The sequence below is a fragment of the Gymnodraco acuticeps genome, unplaced genomic scaffold (assembly GCF_902827175.1).
Source record: "Gymnodraco acuticeps unplaced genomic scaffold, fGymAcu1.1, whole genome shotgun sequence".
Classification (NCBI taxonomy): Eukaryota; Metazoa; Chordata; class Actinopteri; order Perciformes; family Bathydraconidae; genus Gymnodraco; species Gymnodraco acuticeps.
Window position 1 is genome coordinate 513,351 of NW_022990646.1, and position 18,730 is coordinate 532,080.

General features: G+C 39.1%; 1 protein-coding gene across 2 annotated transcripts in view; it reads right to left on the minus strand.

Annotated features, from left to right (window-relative positions):
• Positions 1–905: 905 nt before the first annotated feature.
• LOC117554747 (matrix metalloproteinase-17-like) overlaps positions 906–18,730 on the minus strand; it is a 66,394-nt gene continuing 48,569 nt past the window's right edge. For both annotated transcript variants that reach the window (XM_034229237.1, XM_034229236.1), the window contains 6 exons: positions 17,052–17,228; positions 16,205–16,307; positions 13,287–13,369; positions 12,139–12,291; positions 11,343–11,600; positions 906–2,209 (listed from right to left, as the gene is read on the minus strand). In XM_034229237.1, coding sequence (XP_034085128.1) covers positions 1,899–2,209; positions 11,343–11,600; positions 12,139–12,291; positions 13,287–13,369; positions 16,205–16,307; positions 17,052–17,228 — 1,085 coding nt within the window. In that variant the 3' untranslated portion in view covers positions 906–1,898. The remainder of the gene's footprint in view (positions 2,210–11,342; positions 11,601–12,138; positions 12,292–13,286; positions 13,370–16,204; positions 16,308–17,051; positions 17,229–18,730) is intronic.

Below are 18,730 nucleotides of genomic sequence, written 5' to 3' on the forward strand. Positions count from 1 at the left end.
AGGACTTAATTTGCCCCGGGTTTTACCTTCAAGACTATATAGAGGTTCAGCCTGCAGCTTGAGAAGGCTCTAGACCGAGCAGAGAAATCCTGCAGACTTCTCTGCGTGTTTTATTTAGATAATTTGAGGTCTCTACCAGCACAAGTAACATGTATTAGTAACACAGCATTTCTAACTTTATGTGGTGTGATGGTTAATTGGTCAATCATAATTGGTGTCATTAAAATGTCTCCTGTTACTTCATTATTTATTTTATTGTATTTATTATTTTATGTATTTGTATTATTACCGTTTTGTCTGGGACCATGACCTAATGGGGTAGGGGTGAGGATAGGGGATGGGTGTTTTTCTTTCCTTTAACAGATAAATTGTCCTGTACTTTATATAATGTGCTGAAAGTGCCATGTCTGCAAACAAAGTAAATAAAAAGATTTAAAAAAAAATTAATTAATATGCTATTTTCTTGATTGATCAATTTATAAAACTCACTCACTCAAAAAGTAGGGCTTTTTGCGTAAAGAAGACAGTGCTCTACCAATACTCGACAGGCCTGGCATCCTGTCGACGTTGATTTGTGAATAAGTAGTATCTGAGCTCCTGAATATTTTTGGATTAGGTGACATTACATGGTTACACTGTATAATCCTCTGCCAGCAGCAGACTCAGAGTGAGGGTGTGATTGACACGATGCGGTTTGCATTGCTGATGAGCAGCAGTGACCATTACAAGAGAAAACACGCTTAAGAACATCAGAATTGAGAGCGGCTCCCAGTTGGTGTCGGCAAGCTGTCGTTGTTACCTTCATCTGTCTTCAAGGCCGAATCCTTTCAATGGCACTGCCACTCTCACACCCACACAGCAGCAACACTGTACTAAAAAAACAAGATAATGCACCCCGATACAAATTTATGTCACAACTTAAAGTCATTCAGATTTTATTTTTATACAAAAATATTTTACATTAGAAAACACAGCTTAAAATATACACAGTCCACTTGGTTATGCATCAACTGCAGAACCTTTCAACTCAAATATATCCTTCTCTAGGTAAATATATCTTTACAGCAAGAATAAAAACACGTTTTTATTCTTCAGAAGGAGCTAGGGGTGATAAAGTAAATGTCCATCAGTCGAACAAAACCTCTATAAACTCTACGCCCTGATCGACGCAATGTCAAATAAACAGGAATATTATTCATCTAAATTTAATATAAAAGATACAACCAAACTAAGAGCGAGGAATGCTTCCGAATCTGAGTTGGAAATGATGAATACGTACATGAGCAGCAGTTCCTCTGTCCATCCATCCTTACCGCTCTCGCAGTATTGGTGTTCACACTGAATGTTAGGCGGTTGAAAAGTGTTAGTGGTGCACAAGTAAACAAAAATTACTTTTATAATTGCAAATATCCCTGTGACCGTCCTTGTAAGGACTAACTATGTGTTTATTTTTTTCAAAAGTCATTTTTCAGTGTTTTAAACAACACATACAAATTCCTATCACCTCCACCTTATTCGGGTAGAGGCAGAATCTTGAACTATCTACTTGTAATTACTAATTGTAATCAAATGTTGCGTAATAAAGCCTGCCTACAGCTCAGGATGAACCCGTCTGTACGTGAGGCCTTGCAGAGGTTAACCTGCTGCACATGAACACAAATGATTAATCTTGGAATACGATTCTATAACCTTTTCCTTGAAGAGATGAGGCATTTCAGTCAATTAATGGGTTGATGTCCATGAGGATGAATTCTTGCATCATGTAAAATAAATAACAGCAAAATAAGCTAAAGGATACCGAATGAAACTGTGAAAGGAAATATTCCAGTTTTTGCTTGCACTGAGTGTCCATTCACCCTCCAACTATCAGCTCAGGAACCTCGTCCCATGTTTTGGCATCATAGCAGTTCAGAGCGGAGGGCCAGTGAGAGCGTCCAGAGGGGGGACAGCAGCCACAGGGGGGAGGGGGAGGGGTGGGCGCCTAAAGGGGAGGCGGAGTCCGAGGTGCAGGAGCACACCTCGAACCCGTTCTCTGCGTGGTCCGGCTGATGCTGCACGTTGAGTCTCGTCTCCGTGTCCGGAGAGTCTGCCTGCATCTCGGTGCACAGCAGCCAGTCTTTGGCGATGGAGCGGGGGTATCCTGCCTCCGCCTCCATGTCGCTGCTCGGCACTCGCCAGTACTCCTTCCCCTTGAAGAAATAGGACGAGCCTTTGGAGAGAAAGGCACAGTGTTGGCCTTTAGAAATACAGCGAATTACATCAAAGAAAGACAGAATAAAGTACAGTTATTTTTGCCTTTGCCCTTGAGACTGAAAGAAAGGCAACAACGATGCCATTTGAGTATTAGAATGCAGAAAACAAATATATTAACAAGATAATTGAGAAAAACAAATGTATAAAAAATACAATGGATGTTCTCTAGCTGCTTCCTATATCCTATTTTTGCAAGTGTTGGCATTAGAGCAGCTTGCTTTAATATCCACACAAGGAACAGGATTGCCTTTGCAATATACACAACAAGCACAGAACACAGAATAAAGGGCCTTAATTTCATGAATCATTGACCCTGAGTGTTAATGCGTACCACTTTCACACTGTTATTAACATACCGCATGGTACACCTGTTTTAGAGGGAGTGTGCATAATTTCCACCAGGTTGGGATTACAAAAGATACATTTGTGTGTATGGCCCAACATCCATCATGGCTAACCGTTAGGGCTGAACGATTAATTGATTTTAAATCTTGTGTGTCAGTCATCCACACCAATCAGAAGTGGCCCATGATAGAAGGTGATAGACAGATTGATCCAATCACCTGCCAAGTATTTTTGAAAGTGCCTGCCCTTTCCAAATGGCTTCCAATAGAGCTCTCCTAGATGGTTTGGTGAAACCAACCATCTGAGTCAGGTTAGGAATGCTCCATCACATGTTCTATATCTATTACAGGGTGAATCTTAAACTGAAGCTTGACTTTAAAGCAACCCAAAGGAAGTTTCATGTAAGCTTAGTTCTTTCACTCGTAGCTCGGGCTACGGGGGTGCTAGAGACGGGAGCATGTTGATGCGACCTTCCTAGTCGGAGATATGGCCGCATTTTACAATAAACTTCCGTTGGGTCGCTTAAAAACAAATATCGCGAATCGCAATATTTGTCAGAAAAATCGCACTTAGATTTTTTCCCAAAATCGTGCAGCCCTACTAACCGTTTCCATCAATAAGACAACAGTGCAATCCCAGTAGAGGGTTTACCCACAAATAACATTGACACATCAGCTCAAAACTAGCATGAATGATTTCCAGAGCAAATGAAATGTGAATGTGCCATCTTTATGAAATCAAGTTGAAATTAAGCTGTCAGATGAATCATGCATATACTCGGCTGTTGTAAGCAAGAAATGGCTGCAACAGTGCATGCATCAGTGTATCCCTTTCACACAAACACAACACGATTCATTCATTGCTGTTGAGTGCAATGATGCCTCCCACAAGCTTCCATGAGAGATGGTTCATGTGTAATAAAGGGGGTGTGGCCTAAGTACTGGGGGCAGGACTGATCTACAGTGAAATAGGAGCCTTTTGTTCATAGGCACCAGTCACTTCAACACCACCTTAAAACTAGTAGCTAATAACTTTGATGGATATAACTGCAGAGTGAGCCTCTACATTCAAAGAGACTGGATAACATTCCCTGAATGAGAAAAGGTATATTTTGTTTTACAGTTTAGAGCAGGGGTATCTCATATGTAATGAGAAGTTTCAGAACTGAATCGGCCTTAACTGGTAATATTTTTGTTGCTTTTAAAATTACTATTTTATTTAGTTTGATTCATATTGTGCCACCATAGAACAGAGCAGCCCATTGCACTGTGCCAGCTGATCATTACAGACACCACCAACCGTGCCTGTCCCTTCACTTCAGGGTGCTTAAGTTAATTAGAGTTTCCTAATTACCAAATGGACAATGGTAACCGCTGTGCGCTTCGTATGAAAATGCCACTTTGTAAGAACAAAACCACCCAAATGTCATTTGCCATTATGAAAAAAGGTTGATAAAACTATTTGCGATACTTATTTTTTATTTGGTTTCCTAAACCATCAAAAAGGTGTTTGTTAACTGGGTGACGTAGGCTGTATCCTGAGACAGACAAGAGGAGAGAACTAAGCAGTATATTGGTTCATTTTCTCAACAGGTGATTGAAATGGATAAGTGGCGCGACATTAACAAGTGAAGGAGCCGAGTTAAGAATGATCCCTCGGTGTTAATGGCCTTGGAGCTCACCATTAACTGTGGATAAATATTTGTGTGTATGAATGCTTGTCTCAATTAACGTAATTATATTCTGTGGTGTTGGATGAAGTAAGTCAAAGATGTAGGAGTAAAGGGCAGAGGATGATTAAAGCACTTGTGCATCTGGTGCTGTCAAGTCCTGCACTCCAGTGGAATATCTTTCAAATAATATTTGGGAGCATTGAGTTCCTGCCTCTCTTGCAATGCCTGCATTACGCTTTAAACCCCATATTGTGAACATTTGCGCTACATTCCTCTATCCACAGTTTGGTCTTGATAATAAATGTCAAACAAATGGCAGACTCATCTGTGATCTTTCAAAAAGCGTCTTAACGTTTTGACTGTACTCACTTTTGAAGGAACATGAGTTACAGGTTTATTATGGCCTTTATTTATTTATCAGAACCCGCTTAATAAGTATAATAAAAACACAAATTCTGTTAAATTAATGATGTCCTTTGTGATGTTGACAATGGGTAAGAGCTATAATTCAAATAGATATAATGGGAAAGGTACGGTAGAAAATGATTTGTGCTGGTCTTGGCATTTCATTGTAAAGAGCCTCTACCCACTTTAAAGGGTGAAGGATTATCAGTGCATAATTGTGAGAAAATATTCAAGCCGGGCTGCAGCTGGCTGTAATAAATATTAAGTCTGCTCTTCAGTTTACTGCAAGTATCTTATCTATAAACTTCTGAGGGCATATTTATCTGAGTATTACCCTAACCAAGTCCCGAAATGTCCTGACCGAAGCCCTTTTCAATGTTGATGTACTTGTTCTCCATGTCCAGAGCTGAAGTTTATCCTCACAAAGATGGCAGCACAAGAGAACACACATCCACAAAGCCACTCTCCTTATCCATCCACTGCTTTTATTGGAGGCTCAAGCGCACAAGGCTCAAGGCCACTTTGCTAAAATGCTTCTTTCTATTCCTCAAAGACTTAAAGTGATAGAGCTGTCCAAAGTGGTGAATACATTTCATATCTCAGTCGGTACTTGCTAATAAGCCCTGACTGAGTGAAAATACAGTTTTTATTCAGATTCTAAAGATGAATCAGTGGCTGAATGAATTAAGCTGATGATGACACTTATCTTCCTTTTAATACAGGCCTCATCATTCAATTCAATTCAAAACCTTTATTTATCCAGGTAAAATCCCATTGAGATCAATGATCTCTTTTTCAAGGGAGACCTGCAGCAGTAGGTTCCACAAGAAGACATAAAAACATAAACAACAGAACAACAAAAGGACATCATACAGCAAAATGTACAGGGATTACAATTTACATATTTAACCACAAGTACAGGTACCAACAGCATCTGATTTTGTAGCATCCAACCGAGCTTTAAAAACATGTAGTGGTACTAGCTTGGTAATTTTCCATTCTTTTTGCAGACTGTTCCATGTTAGTGGAGCTGCACATCTAAAAGCTTTCTTCCCTAAGACAGTCCTAGCACTTGGCACATTTAATAAAACCACAGCATGCGATCTCAGGCAATCATTGTCCAAGAAAATCTATTTATCGTGCAATACGTTTTCGAGACTTGGACAAGGGTGATTAGATTTTTTCTTTATGCCTGGTCGAGACAGACTGATCCATTAACTCATTACTGAATTCACCTGAATTGAATTTCTTGTTTTCTGTTTATCTTTTGTTGTGTGCCATATTGTTAAAGCACTTTAGGCCGCATTCTTTGTATGAAGTGCGCTTTACAAATGAAGCTTAATTATAACTGAAATATTAAGAAGAAGGCTCAGACTGGTGTCACTGTTTATTTTTTTCAACAAATCACAAGAATATTTCATCGCAACAAACTCATCCTGACATTCATACTTAAAATGTAACTATTTCAAAATGGGTCACAAAAATATTGTCAGCTCTATAAAGACTCAATGTTTCTTAAAAACAGCTGGGTGCCATTTGTTTAACTGTTGTTACTCAACGGGAGTCCATTATGTATTTATTAGGGACTCTCTGCCGAACATGCAACTTAGTATTTTCTGTAACAAAACAGCATTTCATTAATTTGATATAACTTGTTAGTATCACTATAATTTAATCTAATACTAGTCTATTACAATTCACATTTTCTGTCTGTTTACCATCTTTGTTTACAGTATACTATTTTATTACTGTGTCCCATTGTTCCTCTTTCTTATTTCTAGTATTTCCTGGGGCTCCAAAAAGTTGCCCATTATCTTAAACCCTTCATTTCACAATCACTGCAGGATTCACTTCCTGACTTTATGGCATAGGTTGTAACTTTTCCTCTGCTAATGTGACACCATTTCAGTAATGGATGTTGACTGGTTTATGTGAACTCCCTCTACATTTAAAAGACAATTTCCATGCCTGATACATTTGCTGTTTCTTTATATTTCTCTTAAAAGTCAAAACTATTCCTGGGTGCCATACTAATTCCAGCCGTTATGATTATTATCATCGAAACAGCTTCATTCATGCTACGTTCTTACCCACAAAGCAACAATTCAATCTGGTTTTACTGCTTTTCTGTCTCTCTGTATGGACTCTTTATCTTTACTCTGAATCATTCATCTTACTAATGTCCCGTATTTTTCTTTTATTTTCTTTATTAACTCTCTTCAACCTCAGGCATCACCATATCTCCTGTCTGGATTGTTTTTTTCTCATCTGTCCATTGACATCTTTCTGTTCTATTTTCATAAATACGTGTCACCGTATCTCCTCTTCTCTTCTTGCTGTCATCTCACGTTCTTCTCACCCCCTGTCTGTCTCTCTCTCCATTCATCCTGAGCTGGTGAAACAGACAGAGAACACGCTTTGATGTGGCTCCAGTTCCCATGCCTCATAGTCTGTCTATGTGCGTTTGTGCGTGAAGGTTTAAAAGTTTTCCCTTCCAGGCTCTGTGGTGATACTGGTCAGGGGTGAAGGGGAGTTGGGATTGGCCTCCTGTCACATTCACACAGACACACACCCAAATGTACACACATCAAAGAGCTTAGGGCAAGACGGAAGACAAAACGCAGACCACTAAACAACTGATAAGGAAAGAGCTTCCTCCTATTTGCATGCTGCATGGGGGATTAGAGACATCCAGGCATCACATTTCAGGACTCTGTGGCAGTTCTAGGGTATTTTTAAAGATCTAAAAATGACCAAGCATCACTCAGACCTCACACGGGGAAAAAAAGTTGCACAAAGTTTCTCAGACGTATAGTGTTACTCTGTTTTACACCTCTCATTAACATGCACATGTGATCAGATGACATTGAAGCTTTAATGGTAGCAGGCGTTGTGACCTTGACACTCAGCTGCTACAGTGGAGCGGCTCACTGTGTGCTTACTGGGCCAGCTCCAAGGTTTCAACGTGGTTCACTTTGTGAATGTAAATCAGACTGTTGCCAAAAGAGACCACAAGTTTACTATGTCAAAAATAACAGATACAATATTTTGACATGCAAAACGAACAATGAGATGCAAATGTGCCCCTAATCTGTATACTGCAGCTTTGCCAACAGGAAATGTGCATGGATACAACCAGGAAGAGTGCCAAAAAAATTAAAACAAAATGTCATGACAGAGTGCACTGTTTGAATGATAGAACATCCTCAACTAGATAGGAATGTTTTCCAGGTGAAATGTTGTTTTCTATAAACTACAGAAGAGTAATGCACAGACTTTTACATTTGATCTAATTCGTAGATAGGTTATATTTACACCATAACGGTGCACAGCTGATATAAAAGGACTTGTAGTTTTGAAAGATATTACTGATTTTCTTTGAATGTAAGATTGTAAATACTGAGTCTGAAATAGTATAGCAATATGCTGTAAAATTATGTGAAAACATGAATAAAACTACACATCTTCAGATGGTGTACATACATAAGTGTCCGACACTAATAATACAACGTTATTATGGCTGTCTGTACCTTGTGTGCACCGCCTAGTGGTTAAAGCATGTTATTGAATTATTGTTTTTATGTTATATTTGATAAAAAAAATATTAAGAGTACATACTTTCATAGGGGGAAAGTAGAAGGTCTGTGATAGAAATATAGAATATAAAAAATCAAGACGATACTATAAGTGATCTCTACAATAAAACAGTTTAGTATAGGATGTACAAAGATATTAAAAGGAGGAGGTGCAAAACAGAAAAAAATGAATGAACCTTTATTTAAACATTAAATAATACTTTAGATTAAGGTCTTCTTTTAAATAAGAAAAAAGCTTTGGGGGTATCTATCTACAGATAAATATTAAGCCTGACAAAGTACTTAACGTCTAATATATTGCTTTCCTGCAATGTTAACTATGTTGAAGCACTTATTTTAACTGATATTATACATATGAATTATACTCTTATGTATGTAGATAGTATAAGAAATGTGCAGAATATGACAGTTTAATGGTGGAGGTATACACACATATTGATAGATGTCTTGTAATGCACTGTTGATGAACATCAGCTGCGACCCAAGTTTTTCATTCATTGCATAACTACACAGTTGTGTATTATGATATGTCAATAAACCTTAGAAAATCTTGAAATCTTGAAAGGGATGTGCAAAATAGCCATAATATATAGTCTTTAATTAACTATTAGTAGAGAATAACGAGTAATGAATATACTTTATTACTCGTTTCCATTCATGTCAATTGCAGATACATGTTTAGTCTTCTCAAGCACCAACTATCAAATATCTCTCCTGATTGTTGGCACTTGACAATCACCTTACCTGAATTTTACTCAGGTGTAACTAAAGTCTGATTTAAGGGTTGTTTATATTTCACATCATTAATCAGAATCTGCAAAGTAACTCAAATAAGTGTAGTGTAGTAAAAATACCAGGTTAACCTCTGAATTGTAGTGGAGTAGAATTACAAAGTAACAATGAGCTGTCATGTGGGTATATATTAATGCTGCGCATTATGGACACAAGCGATTTTCACCCATTTATTAATTATATGTTTTACATTTGATAACACCAATGTGTTTAATACTGGCAACTTCTAATTGTGGGAAAAACGAAAACGTTCAATAAAGACGTATATAGACATTTTTATTGATTGGGATAAACCCCTTGAGATGCACCATCTCGTTTTCAAGGGGGTCCCGTCCCATAGAACATTTTGCGGAACACAATAGCCAACATGTGTAGTTCTGGGGGGGCGTTCGATTCCAGTTTTGGATAGTCTGGCGTGGTTTCGTTCCATTTCACACAGCTGTTTGATGCTCGGCGTAACCTTTGCGCACTGCTACTCCAACATCCAATCCCAGAGCTTGAAGATTAATCACGGGGACAGTAGTCCTAAACGATAGCTGGGGATTATGGGTAGTGTAGTGTCTTCGGCCATCCTAAACTCAGAAATGTTTTTCGGATTTCATATCAGTTCAGTGGCTGTGTATCGCAATGATGCTCAAAATGTCCCTTATAGGCCTACGTCTGTTTCCGGTTATTTTTATTTTGAAATTCAGTTCCTGACTGACGCCAAAAAAGTCAGAGATTATGGAATTAAACAAATAAATAAAAACAAGGATAATTGTGTGTTATTGGTGAGTAAATAACAGTGTGTTATTTTGAAAAGAATAACAAATTCGAAGGAAAAAAAGATTGGAAAAAAAAAATGCAGTATTCTGAGGCTCTGAGCCCCATTTCTTTTCCTCACAGACGACAAAAAAAATCCGACATTATACGATTTAAAATAAAAACAATAATCGTGGCTTGATATTGAGTAAGAACATGTTTTTATGAACCCCACAGCTTCCGGTCTTCCAAGACCCGAACGGACAAAAAGACGTGCTGCAGGCACGAAACATACTACCAATAGAAATACATTGCTTTTAAAATCGTTCTGTGTGACACGAAAAAAAGGGGAAAATCGTGTTGGTGAACACGAATCAATAGATTAAATGTCGTGACTATAACACAAAATGCCGTGAGACTGGGTTGGGGGACCATGAATGTCTGTACAACATTTTATCTGTCAAATAGTTATTCAGAATTTAAGTCTGGATGAAAGTGATGGACTGACTTAGCAAACAACATCCTTGGAGTCACGCTGTCGGCTAACAAGAAATATAACAGACTAGTTCAAGCGAGGCACAGTATTTTACTGCTGGCAGGTAGTTGGCTCAGGATTGTAACCCAATAGTAAAACTTCCTCCAAGACTCCAAGCTACAGGTTTTCTAACTTGCATAACTGCTCCTTCATATGTCTCTTATAATTCATTCCTATTAGAAGATTTCCCCTGAGAAGGATATTGCACAGTCTTGCCTTTGGCACCAGCAGACACCAGAGCCACCAGTGGTCTGATTCTCTGGTGAAGTGTTACAACTCAATTTTTCTCTGAGATATGTAATAATTCATTGCTGGAAGATAGAGACATTGGGGATTCCTCCTTCATACCTTGAATAAATATGTAATCCATCACTATATCTTTATATTCAATTTTTTATGAATACAGAAGAGGTCAAAATATGTCACTGCCCTCATTCTAAACATCCTTTTCACTCTGGGTGATGGATTGGGTGAAAGTTAAGGGTATGAATTCCATTCATTATTTAATAGAATAGTAGATCAAATCAGGTACAGGCTTTCTGGCTATCACCAAACAGTTTTTTGGCTGTCAGCGTCTTGGATCTTTGGAACCAGAAGTGAAAGAGAAAGTGGAGTTATTTACAATTGGATGAGGAACAAAACACTTTTAGTCAAGGAACATGCTACAATTAATTTGAATAAACTGAAAACACTAACTGCAAGGGTTAATGGTATAAAACAGACAACAACCTACATCACGTTGTATTTAAGGAGATTATAAACTATTGATTGGACCATTAACACATTCAATAAATGTTTAGTGAGGTAATAATATCAAGAACGTCGCAGGGGGATTTTCTCATAGACTTCTATACAACCCAACTTCATTTCGCAACCAGTACTGGACATTTGAAAGAATACACGTTAGTCAATTGCACATTGCTTTCACTTTTACGACCCGGAGGTCGCTGCTTGGTGTCAATATTATGCAGCTATAAAAAATAATGTTTTTTTGGCTACTCACCATCAGACCACCTTATGGCGTCGTCCAGTTGTGGTGGCAGCCCCTTCCAGAGCGAGCTGTCTTTAGGGTATCCCAGGTCCATTCGTCTCAGGTGGTCATCGTAGCGCCAGTACAGGTTGTCCTTGAAAAAGTAGGTTTTCTCATTGTGTAGCCAAACAAAGGCTGCATCTATTGCTTCCAAGGGTAGGCCAAAGTCACTGATTGGACGAGGGTAGCCCTCCTCTACGTTATTATCCTTAAATACCCAGTACTTTAGACCTGAAGAGGGTGGACACAGAAAATATACCTCATAATCGATTTATAAATCACACTCAACAGACAGCGTATGCACTTGCTTTGATATATATGAATAGATTAGAGAACAGAAATGTATAGGACACTCGTGAAATATTTAAAAGATTAACTATGGCAGCCAGTGGAAAAAGTTCTCTGCCAGGAACGCTCTTATATAAATGTATATCAAATGTGGTTCTGCAACCATGTGTTTTAAAACAAAAGTTATAGCTCTTTATAGCACAATTTCCTTCAAAGAGCCATTAAGAAAGGTCTTATTTCATCTAGCCTCTTTAAAGTGTGGATGAAACACATTTTAAAGTGTCTGCAAGTCACCAGAAGTTTAAAAATAAAAACATTTTCTGCAACTCTTTTATATAACTTGTGACAGAAAAGCAGGAGGAATAAAAAGAAAAGCCTATTCTTGCAGATGATAACTTATTGAACCAGCCTAAATTCATTTTAAGACTCATTCGGAGATCTGAAACACATTGGAATGTAGTGTTGTTTTTAAGTACTATACCTTTAAAAAATACAATTTTATGGTCCCCAGGCCTCTCATACACAGCATCCACACTGTCCAGATTGGAGGGGAGGCCCCTCCAGAAACGATGGATCTGAGCGGGGCGCAGGGACACCAGGTGCTTCTCTCTTGTTAGTCGCCAGAAATACTTTCCTATAAAGGAGCAGAACAGAACAGACCTGAGGATCAGCACATTTCAGGATGCTGGTACCAAATAACAAGGCTCTTACAGCCATTACATATATATTTTTATAAACTTCCCACGGGGAAACTTGCAACAATGCAAATGTAAATGGATGTAATAAAGAGTAGCATGGTTCATATTGTCATTGGCATGTTTTTGTAGAAGTACTATGCACTGTGGAAGTACATTTTCAAGGTTGACTATTTGACTGAATGAAGGGGTTAAATTAAATCAATACATTAATTACTGTTAACTGCAGATGTTATTAATTAATTATCAATCTTTATTAAACAAAGGGCATTAGTTGATTCCTTTCCTCTGCAGCTTGTCCACGTCATCATCCCCTTTATGAGATTGTTTGCAAAACTTGTGACTTTTTAGAACAGCTCACCAAAAAGAAAGCCTTATATTCCATCAAAATCATCAGACAATAAGCAAAATAAAACAGCTGCATTATGTCTCTCAAGGATTTGTCCTAGCGAAACAGATGTGGCAGGCCGATACAATCCCAATGTGAAAGGCTGTCAAGAAGTACAAAAAAAAAAATCGACATCTTGATAAAATGAAGTGTAAAAAAACTCTCTTAACTTGTAATCTAATCTCTCGTGACACAAGATGTAAAAGGGGTTCAAAGGATGTCAGCTAAAGTTCAGCATACTTTGCTAACACTTCTGCCGCTGAAGGTATGCAAGTCTGTTTCGTGTTCCTGTTGTCAGTGGGAGTCTTGGGGTCATTCCTCCAGAGGGCAAACATGAAAGCCTGATGTAACTTTTGGACTGCGTTCTCTCAGCAGGGCTCAAGCGGCTCAGTCGGGTGTCTGCATCTCTCCCGCTCTCCTCTTCATCCTCTCTGCTCTCCATTTTAAATATGCTTTTAATTCCACTCATTTAGCTAATTTATTCTTGTGTGTTTCCAGGCAGCTCTGTAGCTTTGTGTCTGTCTTTCTCCCTTTGTGACTCCGTACCTTTGAAAAAGAAGGCCTCTCCTCGTATCTGGGCCACTGCATCAAAGTGGCTGGTGCATCTGTCTGGGGCATCACGAGCCAGCCTGAGAGAGATGGGGAAAGTCGGAGGAGAGAAGATTGTGAAAAGAGGAAAACCAGAAAAACTACTTTCTAAAAAACTGGACACTTCCAATTTTTGAACAGTGGATACAATAAATATTGTTTCTGTGCTTTGAGACCTTATTGCCAATCATCTAAAATAATTGATTAAGTACATATAAAAGTGTATTTGTCAAAAATATTAGGGCCGGGACTCGATTAAAAAAATTAATCTAATTAATTAGAGGCTTTGTAATTAATTAATCGAAATTAATCGCATTTTTAATCACATATAAATATTTGACCTGAGAACAGTGAGAAGCAATTTTTTTCACATGGATTTTAGTATACCATTAGGCGCATTCACACCGCAGTACTTTTCCCACAAAGGTTCATGAGAACTTAGTTCATGAGAACTCTTTGAACCTGGGGGTGGATTAGGCAAATGAAGCCGCTGACGTCACTTCTTCTTCTTCTGCTTTGGGTTTACTGGCAGGCCGCAAACCACTTCACGGCGTATACTGCCGCCCAAAGTCCCCGGCCGGAAGTCCCCGGAGTTGGGGACTGGCTTCAGTAGAAGCTGCTGGGAGTCCCAGCAGCCTTCCGAGTAAATCGCCAGAACGCCGACACCTCCTCATCTCCACCGCTCCCATGTTTTATTTTGTGTTGCCATAAGTTAGTCTCTCTGCGTTTCTGCGCTGGGCTAATGCTAATAATGCTAATGCGAGGATAATAAAATGGCGGCTTCACAAAACTTTTTGGGAGTTTTACGGGGCGTGGTTTGCAATCCGCCCAGCCAATCAGAAATATAGCTCTTTTCTCACAAGAGAGCCGTACGAAAGTCCCTGCTCTCTAGCAGCTCTCTGCTCTCTAGCAGGGACTTTCGTGGGGGTAAAAAGGTTCTCATGAACTAATTTTAGTACCGGCTCTTTTTGGTGTGAACGCGATAAAAGAGGCTAACGTCCACGCTAGCTGCTATATGTTTTGCATTGAGGTGATACTTGAGGCTTGATGTGCTGCGGTGATATGCGAATTCCTTTTTGCATAATTTGCACACAACCGTGCTCTTATCGACGCTTCCATCCGTCCGTTTTTTAAAACAACATTTCCCACTGTTGTTCACTGTGGTTTGTTGTTGTCTGAAGTCATGAACGTTAGTTGGTGCTCCAGTATAATCGGTACGCCTGAAACTCATCCAGTGAGAAACGTTCCGCGGTGCAAAAATAAGTGCGATTAAAATGCGTTAATTTTTTTAACGCGTTAATTGTTGTGTAATTAATTAATCTTAATTAACGCGTTAAAGTCCCGGCCCTAAATATATTAACTTTTTCTTTGAATTCAATATGTATTGGACATTTTCAAGACCTTTTTATGCATATACATTTGGTTCAGGCTTTTATTTTGAGTGCATGAATCAAACCTGGCCGAATGACAGACAGTCCCTCTGTGCATTTGCCCCCGGGGTTTTTAAGTGATTTAAAGCATTGACGTGGCCAGCCTGCCAATGATGGAGCCATTAGCACTGCAGGGCTGAGAGTGGGAGCCCGCCCAGGCCTTATATTACCAACAAAGGTCTCCATTCAAAGCTCTATTAACACTACACCACTGCCTAGTGGTCAGCCTTGGTGCCCTTGTCAGGCCCAATCCAACTTTCATGACCTGATGGATTCAGGAGGAAATGATTAATGACGGCAGTTAAAAATCTAGTTTGATATCCCCACCACTGCCTTTTTAGCTTAGCCCTCTTTCTCAGCTGCCTTATTGTTACTGTAGTGGGTGTGCATGTACATGTTTGTTATCTGAGAATAATTAGTATTTCATCTTCCTTCATTATTAAGACATTTTGTCTTTCGTCAAACGTCTTGGGGGCTGTTTTAAGGTTAGTGTTTGGTGGTTTGTGCATATGTGAGCGCGTGTTTGTACATTCAAAATACATGAATGGACTAAATGAAGCCTAATTATCCTTGATAATCTGACAAACTACAGGCTGATAGCTGCCCGACTAGCTTTAGGGAATTACTTAATTAGACGGGCAGGCTCCCAAGCTCACTCTCGGCCTCTCTGCTAATTTGATTTGTTGGCACCTCATGACTTCATATGAAGCACCAGAAAAACTCGTTCTACTATAAATGTTCAGGATTCCTACATGCATTTGTTACATTGAATCTCTGAGGAAGTGAGAACAAAAGGAAGAAAATTAAAAAACAATCACAATATAATTATGCTGATGTACAGGGAACCATCGGAGAAATGGAAATCTCTTTATAATGAGGTCCAAAACCCTGCAAAACAATGTGAGGCCCGCTAGAATATAGTGTTCTTATGGAAGTAGCTCAACTTAAATAAAGCCACTTTTTTATGGCTTAGTTGAAGGATTGCTTGTAAGGAAAATAGTGAACATTTAAAATGTGTGTGTGATTTTTGTAGACGCTTATAAGAAGCTATAAGACAAATAAGCAGCACATGTCTCAAAAAAGCTGGTAACTTAAGTGTTGTTTTTGAGGCGAAGATTGTATTGTGCCATCCTAATGTTATTGATACTCCTATCTGCTGCACCTCTCAGGCCTAACCAGCACAGTTGCCATGTTGAATGGGATTTACAGAATGAGTAAAGGTCACACAAAACTGCCATTTTGGTGCAAGAGTAGGATCCTAGCTACATATTGAGGGTATATAAAAGTAGTCAGTTTAGGTTTTTAAGTGTCTTAGTAATACTTAAGTGCTGTCTTAAGGGTTCTTAAGATGGAAACATGTGTGAGAGTTAATTGAGTGTTCTTAAGACAGCAATTTGTTTTTGTTGCATGTAAAAGATTCCAAGTATCTTTACATGTTCTACTTACAGTAGAGTAGATCTGTTTTCAGGAAGGTCCAGCAGTACCGGGGGTTCAGCCGTCTGGGAGGGGTTGCCTGGTCGGTTTGTGTGGGACACCGAGTCTCTGACACCTAGTAAGACGTCAAATGTCATTACAAGAAATATGAACACCTCATCTTCCTGTCTTTCATACTCTTTCCCAAATTGATATTTCGTGTGTCTTTTCTGTAGTGAATGGTGTGATAAGGTCCTATGCCACAGTGAGGTTCAATTCACTCCATACATGTTTCCAATAAATCAATAAGCTTCCTCTACAGAGCTCATACGTTGCTGCTTCCTGTGTGGGGAGTAGTTTGTATCTGCAGTGTGCTGAAAAATACCTAATTACAGAAAAGGCTCTTGTGTTATGGTTAAAGAAAGAGAATAATATTCTGTGTGTATGTCTTTGCAACTTTTTTTGTTTCACAGCACTATGAGACTCTCAGGAGAGGCTGACATATCTTCAAGATTCAAAGGTTTATTGTCATAACATATACACAACTACGGTATGAAATTCTCTTATGAATCAATTAAGCCAAAATGTCAAGTGGCATAAATGACATGCTCAAAAGCTAAAAGATACATGTACTGTACAGCCAATGATGACATTTCTTACTGTGATGCAGAATTATTTTTAGGTACTTTAGAAATACTTGGAAAGTGTGACTGTAGAATAAATTGAACAATGACTAACCACAAAAGTGATACATGCTGTTACTTCCAATTATAAAGTGGTTTTCATAGTTACATGACCACTTTGGGTCATTTTCTACAAACATCTTCTCCAGTAGCAACCAATTACTGATTGTTGATCTTTTTAACACATTCCTTCGTACCGTAGAGCTGCCAGACGCGGACCTTGTCTTCATACGGAAGGTCGTATTTCAGAGGGTCTCCTACAGGACCCTGGTAGTACGGTCTCATGATGGACTCTATGGCTGAGGTGTGGACCAGGCCGATGGCGTGACCAAACTCATGGACTGCAACCGCGAACAGATCCATCCCATGAGTGTCTGACGGAGAGGGAGAGAAACATGAGAGTTTACATCATGTGGTTAAATATTATTAGGATACAGAAATCTATATAAAAAGGTGAAAGAACGACAATTCAAAGGTTATACTAAAAAGTGTTGTTTAGAAAACACATGGAACTGTGGCAACTTCCCAATTTCTATCATAGTAAAATGACAGAATACTTGGTGGTAAATGCTCAATATAGAGTTTTTCTTTTTACAATCCTCCATGAAACATCTGAATATCGAGCTTAGTGTTGACGCTGTTGCAGTTTTGACAGTAGTTAGTATGGTTACAACTGCAGTCCTCCCATAAAATAGGCGACAAGATAGTGACTGATGTGATAACCATCATAATCTTATGCCCTACAGTTTTGTGCATAGTTACTAGTTGTAGAGCAGTGTTTTTCATACCAAGGACCACTTAACCAATAAAAAAACACTCGCGGACCACCTAACTCCACAAATATCAAAAAACACAACATTTTTCTAGAACAGATTACAAATCGCCTGAAAATGGTACAAACAAGTGGCAACATGTGTGATGAAGGTGTTGCGTTGGGCTATATCATGCAATCTTAAACTCCATTGCGGAGATATTCCCGCGAGAGTGCGGAAAACTGAAATGTATTTATTTATTTCAAATGTGAAATTTTACCAATATACTACGGACCATACTTTGAGAAGCACTGTTGTAGAGTAATGTAATGTAATCTGGTATACTTTTTTTACGAGACTAATGACATCTCTTCAAATAGCAGAATGTGTTGAATGCATTGCTTGGTATGTTTGTGTATGAACAGGACATGAAACATTTTTAGTACATTGTTTAGGAAAGACTCAATGGTCACATTCACCAATGTACCCAATATGCGTCCTAAATTGACCCCAGTCAACACGTTTTCAGGTATTTTATCCTCTTTCAGTTCATCTGCTCATGGTGCAAATAAGAGGCATGAATGACAGCTCAGGAGGCTTTGAGTGCTGTAAGGCATGTGGTGTAGTGAGATAACTACGATGAAGCTGCCACGTCACCTCGGCTGGCAATCAAAACCTGAGTGTGGAGAAACACCTGAACACCATAAAAGCATCCGTTCCTCTGTGTTCAGCAAGAAAAGGAATAGACAAAGCTTCCCAAACTCTTTGTCTGACTCTGCCAAGCAAGACAAAACCTGGGGCTCAGAGATTTAGATTTGCAGAAATATGGAGAGCTAGCGTGTCGGGCCGAGCCAGCTTAGGGTTCCTTGGTGGCTCAGCTGAAGTCTGCATTTGGTTAACCTAAGGTTGGCCTCGACTTGGGACGTGCACTCATGCTTATGGTACCCAGCTGGGGTTTCCAGGAGGCAAATGCCAACTCTAATCTACATGAGCACATGGGGCAGAGTGGAAAGGTGGACAAAGGAAGGAGAGAGAGAACAGGGGCTCAGAACAGAGTTTGTACCATGTAATCATATTTACGGTCCATGGGAGGCAGACAGAATGCCTGTGGACAAAGTAGGAGC